The sequence below is a fragment of the Centruroides sculpturatus genome, unplaced genomic scaffold (assembly GCF_000671375.1).
Source record: "Centruroides sculpturatus isolate CEXI.00-Female unplaced genomic scaffold, Cexi_2.0 scaffold85, whole genome shotgun sequence".
In the NCBI taxonomy this organism is placed as follows: domain Eukaryota; kingdom Metazoa; phylum Arthropoda; class Arachnida; order Scorpiones; family Buthidae; genus Centruroides; species Centruroides sculpturatus.
Window position 1 is genome coordinate 1340073 of NW_019384798.1, and position 8718 is coordinate 1348790.

Sequence of the window (8718 nt, forward strand, 5' to 3'; positions counted from 1 at the left end):
TAGCATCTTACAAACTGTTTTTTGTATACTAATCTCAGAATTATTTTCAGGCAATTGGCGTAGTGATGTCGTATTTCTTCATATTTTTCCAATTCCAAAAGTCCAATTTAAGTCCCAGATGAATATTGTCCCCAAAATACAAAAATTTTTAATAAAAATAATAATGAAGTTGGTTGTGTTATAAAGTTTAAATTATTACAACTGTACTATATCAAATGCATGTGCTAAAACCATCTATCTGATCCATCATTAATCCCATCTATCTGATTAGATTGCTGAGACAATTAAGGCATCTGTCATCTGGGTTAGATTCCCCGGAAATTAATCAGCGGTGACCTGGTTTGGAGTGTCTAATCTTGTCCCTCGTCATGTGGTTGCCAGCATATTACTTGTTGGCATAAGACAGAGTTCTGTTTGATCATTTTAGGGTTTTAAACCACAATCAAGAAATTTGTATTTGTTTGTTTAAAAGGGTCCTCCAAATTTATAATGTAACAACCAATAAATGTAATTACCAATAACAGCAATTAAACAAGTTTACTTTACAGAAGTTTTATTTTGTAAAATACTCCAGAAATGAACTCAGGAATGATACCTTGTTTTTAATCAAACAATCCTAAAAGAATTAATAAGAATTATTATTATTAAATTGCTCCTTGAACTTACAAATAAATAAATACAAAAACACGACTCACCAAATCCCATATCATCGTCAGATTCTTCTGACTCTTCTTTCTTTTCTTCTTTCACTTCTGAAAAATTAACAGAAAACAACTTGTAAGAAATTAAGATACAATGATTTTGAGTAATAAAATCACAGTATCAAATGACATACTTTTATAAATACTGTAGCAAGAATCGGTGTCTAATGTAATATAAGAAAACATCAGAGCATATTTCAGCTACTTTCTGTACGAAGATTTTAGCATTCTTAAGACTATTGATGTCTAAAGAATGACTCTGCTTCGATTAATATTTATGAGAAAAATATTCAACAAAATTCCAGGCAGGTCCTTGACTTTTGGATGTAAAGTGTTCTTAAAAAAAGCATACCATACCAAAGCCAAGCAGATTAGTTAGTTGAAGTTTTTTGACATGAGCCATATAGGCAAAGTTGCACCATGTCTAAGGTAAAACTGTATACATTTTATAGAATATTAAATATAAACACCAACAATACTAAAAACAAGAAATAACATGCAGACAGAACTGTATAAATAATAAACAAAACCAACAACAACAAAGTATTTAAAAGTAAAATAATAATAAATACCAGTATACCCCCTATAACACTGTTGATAATTCCGTGTTATATGAATTCCATGTTGTACGAGTCACTTAGATTTTACAAATACGTGAGCCGTTCACAGCCCGGCACACGTATTTGTAAAATCTAAGTAACTCGTATAACATGGAATTCATATAACACGAAATTATCAACAGTGTTATAGGAGAGTCTACTGTAATCAGATATCCCTATACACATCAGTGACATTCAGAAAGTCCAGTAACATATTACATTTGGCCTCTGGCCAAAATTGTATTTTTAAAATGCTGTGTATGAATTCTCTCAAATTCAGAGCATTCAACCCCTTTGTGCCCACGCTCGAGGCTGACTTGAGCAGGTTCCACAGCATTACAAACACTCCATCTTATAAACTTTCTGGGAATTTTTTTTATTTTTTAATGTTTTTTGTCTCCAAATTTTTTTTCAAAGATTTTAATCTACCTTTAATGACGCACAATTAACGCTTAATTGTTTTTTATGGGATTTTTTATCAAATATCATTCATCATTCTAAAGTTGTAGTGCACGGATTTTACTTCCGTAAAGCTATTTAAAGATAGTTTCTGATGTCAAAAACGATCTCCAATAATTTCTTAATTAATAGATTTTATTATATATACGTTTAATTAAGTCGGGGGTGGGGGTCGGAAATCGCAATAAAAAACGTAACTTTCTTAAAAATATACGGCCAGCTATATTCACCCTATTTTAAACCCTTCTCCTCCTGTATATTTTGAGAATGTTCCACGAAAGACGATACCAGCTGTTCTCAAGGTCATCCAGCTGAAAACACAATTACTCATCGGTGTCAGATCTCGCGGGAAGGCCAGACAATGGAAAATAAACTTTAAAGTTTTCTCTTCAAATTAACGCATTTCTTTTGCTTTTTTCAGTTTTAAGAATTTTTTTATGTTTAATTAAAGATTTTAAAATAAAATATAGGCAAAAAGGTTAAAGTATGTGTTTCACACTTAAGATACATGCATCTTTTTGCATTAATAAAATAATTGATTGATTGCCATGATACCTAAGGTCCTTATGGAGGAGGATTCCCCTTTAGTTCCTCGCCCGAGTTAACTCGGGCAGGTTACATAGCATTACAGAAAACTCGGTCCTTTCGGCCCCTGAAAATTATTTTCTTCAATTTTTGGATGTTTTTTGGGTCTCCAAATTTTTTCAAAAAATTTTACCGCGATTTTAATTTACCTTTAATGATGCACGATTAACAATTAATTGTTTTTTTAATGGGACTTTTTTATCAAATTTCATTCATTGTTCTAAAGTTGTAGTGCACAGATTTTACTTTGGTAAAGTTATTTAAAGCTACTTTCTGTCAAAAACGACCTCCAATAGTTTTTAATTTTTTTAATTGATATATTTTATTATATATACGTTTAATTAAGTCGGGGGTCGGAAATCGCAAAAATTTTAATTGTTTAAAAATATACGGCCAGCTAGTATTCACCCTACTATAAACCCTTCGCCTCCCAAGAGTTCTGAGAATGTCCCTGGGAAATCCAACACCAGCTGTTCTCAAGGTCATCCAGCTATAAACACAATGACTATGGTGTCAGATTTCACAGAAAGGCAAGACAATGGAAAATAAAGTTTGAAACTTCTTCTTTAAAATTAATGCATTTCTTTCATTTTTTTTCAGTTTTAAGTATTTTTTTATGTTTAATTACATTAATATTAAAAATTACTGGGAACTAAAGTGATTAAAACTATAATCTGCACTTCTCCCCCTCCTCGTCATATTCCATACGTCAAGAAGAGTCTTCAGAAAGGACTTCTTCTGAAGTTAAATGTTTATTTATTCTTTACATTAGTCTTTTATATTAATTTATTATTTTTAGTATTAAACACTATATTTTTTCTGTAAAATGTGTTTTTGGTATGTACTTTGGAGTGTCTAGAACAGGGGTGAGCAAGCAAAAGTTCAGTGGGAGCTGAAATGTAGGTTTTTCAAAATGCACGGGAGCTGCAATTCTGTATTTTTATTCTGTACCGCGATTTTATTATATAATATACACATAAAATAAAATAAATATTGAATTTTTTTTAATAAACATATTTTCACAAAATTGTGGAAATAAAATTGTAAAAATAATAATAAAAAGCAGAAATTAACACTTTCAGCAAGCACATAACTCAAAAAGAGCTGTCATTTGCCCATGTCTGGCCTAGAACAAATTAATTGAATTTACATTGATTCATATGGAGCAATTACCAGGACTTTCTGTACTTGTAAGCATGAGTTTATTAAATTTTCAGCACAGATTTTATGAGTGCTTTCTTAGACTGCTTTGGAGAGAAAATTTGTAACCTTTGGAAGAAAAACTCTCTCCAAAGGGCCACTACTACAGAACAGTTTGAATTCTATTGTTCTAGCCTAATCAGTCAAAAATATTTACTACAAGATACTCACAAATATTCAAAATGTAAGTATTATCATATTTAATTAATTTTTGAAAGTTATCCTATTATATATCCAAAAACTGATGGGAGTTTTAACAGTAATCTACTAATGACAATCTGCATCCAATATTTTTTGATAGTTTCAAACAGTAAAGAAACACACTCACCTTCTTTGGCTGCCTGAGCTTCTTTATCTGCAGCAGGCGCTCCACCTGCTGGTCCAGGAGCAGCAGATCCCACTCCAGATCCAACATTTGCAATGAGCTGTGACAGATTAACATCTTCTAGTGCCTTCACAAACAATGCTACAAAAACCACAGCAGTTAACAAAATTATCCATTTGTATCTTTTGATTTCTTAATATAATAAGGAGGGGAACTAGTAGTTTTGAATGTAAAGCTGCTTTCATATAATCTGGGTGTTTGCCTATCAAGATAAAATCCAAGCATTATATATTACCTGGATGAGTAGAAATGCACTGCAAGATTTGAAGCCTTTCACACCTCATGGACATGACAAAATCTTCACCCCAGATGACAGATCTGCCAGGATCATCATTCTGGCAGGAATGTTTGCCCATGTTACAACCTAACAGAGCATTGGAGCAAAGATGTGTCTTCTCATGGCCCAGGCGATCAGTCATTCAAGCACTTTTTACTAGCTTCTGCATGTGCTCCACACCACTGTTTTCAGTCAGGCAGTACAGGAATGAGCAACATCTCACTTTAAACAAGAGCAAGTAATTGTTGGTGTGGGGAAAGACACAGATGTCATCCAAAAATCACATGCAGGCAGCATCAACACAGATAAATTCCCAAATTATATAAAACAATTCTAAACCTTAGATTTAATCCAGGACACCAGTTTTAGATTGACATTTACATTCCCTTCCAATTTAATTAATATGGGTATTTATGAAATACAAAATACTTACTTGGCCAGTAGGATTCCACAGTAATGTTGGCTGCTTTCAGAAGTGTCTTGATTTTATCAGCCTACAGAAACAATTTCAAATAAGATTTCAATATTTCTTAAAAAAAACTTATGCAACATGTAAATCAACCCAATACATCAGCATTACCAAACAAAATTTAAATTTATTAAATCTGTCTCAAGATGGCAGCTAACTGACTACCTCTAGCCAAATTGTTGTATACAATTAGAGTATTAATTAGCTTTAATACAGCATGATAAATAATCTAGCAGATTGTTTGGTAATGCATTTTGTTCTTATTTACATTTAAATCTTAGAATAATTACATAAAATATATAGAATCTAACAGAGAAAAAAATTCCTATAATAATGAGACATATGAACTTAATCTAAATTTTCAAGATTTAAATGTTCTTCATATTATGAAGCATAGTAGTAACAAGCGTGGATGATTCACTGCCACAGCAAGACCATTTCTCATAAAAAAGTGATAAGCTTTCATCCAGTTTAATTACAGGTATACCTCGGTTAGTGTTACTTCTGGTAATGAAACCTCGATATAACAATGTATGCAACTTAAAGCCCCATAATAATTTAAAAACATTAAAATTTCAAGGTTAATGCTCAGTCATCTGACTGCCCAACAACATCAACTCGTCACATACTCCAAGTTTCAGGTCTGTCTGTTTAAACAGTTTCGCACATCAGAGTAATTTAGTCATTGATTAAATTTCATAAGGTGTGTTTCAGTGTGGTGTACTGCAATAAACAAGGTATGCAGAGATGAATAAGTTGAACTAGAAGAAAATAAAATTCAATAAATTAAGAATGAAATGATCCAGATGGCTCAATCAATATTTCAAAAATGTGGACAAAAAAAGATGTCAGAAATTTATTAAATGCAAAAGATGATGATTTTTCAGTGGAAGGTTTAAAAAAACTTGTTCATAACAAAGAAAAAAAAACCAACATTAAAGAATTGATTTATATGCCTCTATGTCCTTATTTTCTACAATTTGTTAAATGTTTGTCTATGAGGACTAAGTTATTAATAGGACATATTGCACTAGTGTTATGGTTTTTCATAACCAAGGAAAAAACTTATTCAGAGGAACAAACAATCTTTATTTTCACCCTGAATTATACCAGCCAAAATGTTTTTTACCCTTTCAAATAATTTAGGTATATATGTTAATTTTACAAAATTTTTTTCTTTATCAAATTGTTCTCTTCTTTGTATATTAATAGTTAAATGTGCGAGCTCACGGATTTTTTTGGGCTTCTTAAAAACCTAAATTTTCTGTTAATTATCTTTGGAAAAAACCTGAAGAATTTGTACTAGATCGGATTTCACCAATTGTGTAACGACTAGCTGAGAAAGTCTACACTTATGTGTGAAGAATGCACCGTCATCGCCAACAGTTGATGACGTGTCAGCTCTCGCAACAAGGATATAAAAAGGGAGACCACCAGAAGCTTGGGAGTTCGCTCACAGAGGTTATATTGGGTCATAGTGATTTCACGTCTCCCGCATCAATAGAAGACATCGACCAAGCCCAACCCTGGCATAAAGAGCTGTCGTCGCCACATATAGTACTTGAAGGTAATTATTTTGAACCAGCGAACTCTCTCTCTACACATATAGGAATAGTCGTTAGAGTAAACCCTTTAGAGAAAGGATAATTGTGTAATCGCCATAAGCGTATTTATGTTATTTGCATTTTTTCTTAGGTGTAGCCAACTTCTTGTAACCTTTTGTACTGCTTAGTTACTTATATAATAAATGCTTGTTTAGTTTTAACCCTGTCTCCTGTCAATTAAGGACGCCTGCCGACTTACCGACGCACTACCCACTCGATTTGCCCTCCTAGCCATACAACAGACTCCGAGATCAGGTTTTATCAGCCTGTTGCTGATTAAGTGGTCAGTAGGAGATTAACCCCTGACCCACGGCTTATCTCAACTGATTGGATGCAGATGATGACTGTTTTTCAGATAATTATTTAATATAAACATTTTTATTGTTTGTTCTATTTTGGTTTCTTGATTTTCTGGTTAAGTTGTCGTATTTTTTATTTTATCAATATACATTTTAAATATACAGTAATACCTTGACTTACGCTACCCCGACTTATGCGAACCCAGAGTTACGTGATTTTCAAATCTCGTCGATTCGTCTTTTGTTTGAGTGCCACGCAACTCTCGATTACTCACTCCCCCCACACTATTGTTCAGGTTACATGTTTGGATGTGTCGTGCGGAATCGACACATAGCTACAATTTATTTTGTGTTATTTATTTCTGTGTTTGTTATATCTATGGGGACTTGAAAGACTCTATGTGATGATTTCTTGTAAACGTGAATGAATCAAAAGACGTGATAAGATTAACAAGAACATTTATTAGCTTACATACATCCGACTTGGATTTTACACAAATTGCAAAATTATACCCCGACTTACACAATTATCGCTCGGTCCCACCTATTGCGTAAGTTCGGGGTATTACTGTATTGAATTTCATACTTATAGGTACATTTGATTTATAATTAAAGACTTTAGTTATCGGCATAGGCTTTACATATTTTTTCTATATTACTTGGTCTTCTTTTCTTTAGATCGTTATGTATAAATAATTAATACTACACTGAAACCTCGCGTAACAAGCAAAACAAATTGCAAAAAATTGAATTGCTTAACAAGGGACGTTTCACATAACGAGAAGAGGGAAAGTCCTGAATTGTGCATATGCTCCATCAGTCTGTGTTTAGCACTTGCTTTGCTAGCATCTTAGTTTTGCTTGTGATCACACATTTTTCCAAACTTGTGTTCACACATATTACATTATGAACATTAACAACCATCACATGTTATATAATAAATATACCAAAATATTATAAATTAACTAATTTGACTAGTGGTAGGCAGTTATGCTGTCGTCTCATATTAATATGAAATTCAATGACCAATTCCAAATTAAATTTCAGAAATGTCTAAATTAAAAATGAATTTATATTTATTAAATTTAATACAAAACTGCCTACCTCTANGGATTTTACTTCCGTAAAGCTATTTAAAGATAGTTTCTGATGTCAAAAACGATCTCCAATAATTTCTTAATTAATAGATTTTATTATATATACGTTTAATTAAGTCGGGGGTGGGGGTCGGAAATCGCAATAAAAAACGTAACTTTCTTAAAAATATACGGCCAGCTATATTCACCCTATTTTAAACCCTTCTCCTCCTGTATATTTTGAGAATGTTCCACGAAAGACGATACCAGCTGTTCTCAAGGTCATCCAGCTGAAAACACAATTACTCATCGGTGTCAGATCTCGCGGGAAGGCCAGACAATGGAAAATAAACTTTAAAGTTTTCTCTTCAAATTAACGCATTTCTTTTGCTTTTTTCAGTTTTAAGAATTTTTTTATGTTTAATTAAAGATTTTAAAATAAAATATAGGCAAAAAGGTTAAAGTATGTGTTTCACACTTAAGATACATGCATCTTTTTGCATTAATAAAATAATTGATTGATTGCCATGATACCTAAGGTCCTTATGGAGGAGGATTCCCCTTTAGTTCCTCGCCCGAGTTAACTCGGGCAGGTTACATAGCATTACAGAAAACTCGGTCCTTTCGGCCCCTGAAAATTATTTTCTTCAATTTTTGGATGTTTTTTGGGTCTCCAAATTTTTTCAAAAAATTTTACCGCGATTTTAATTTACCTTTAATGATGCACAATTAACAATTAATTGTTTTTTAATGGGACTTTTTTATCAAATTTCATTCATCGTTCTAAAGTTGTAGTGCACAGATTTTACTTCGGTAAAGTTATTTAAAGCTACTTTCTGTCAAAAACGACCTCCAATAGTTTTTAATTTTTTTAATTAATATATTTTATTATATACAAGGTCTGTTCAAAAAGTATCGGACCTTTGGTCGGCAAAAATAAATTTATTGACTTTGAGGTACAAAACCCTAATCCCCTTCAAAGTAGTCTCCTTGGTAATGTATACACTTCTCCCAGCGTTCCTGCCATTGCTGGAAACACTGCTGGAACGCATCTTTTGGAATGG

General features: G+C 32.5%; 1 protein-coding gene across 1 annotated transcript in view; it reads right to left on the bottom strand.

Annotated features, from left to right (window-relative positions):
- Positions 1-527: 527 nt before the first annotated feature.
- The window catches only part of LOC111629476 (60S acidic ribosomal protein P1-like), a 22043-nt gene continuing 13852 nt past the window's right edge, over positions 528-8718 (bottom strand). The window contains exons 3-6 of the mRNA XM_023373391.1: positions 4640-4700; positions 3873-4010; positions 696-752; positions 528-616 (exon numbers count right to left, since the gene is read on the bottom strand). Coding sequence (XP_023229159.1) covers positions 603-616; positions 696-752; positions 3873-4010; positions 4640-4700 — 270 coding nt within the window. The 3' untranslated portion in view covers positions 528-602. The remainder of the gene's footprint in view (positions 617-695; positions 753-3872; positions 4011-4639; positions 4701-8718) is intronic.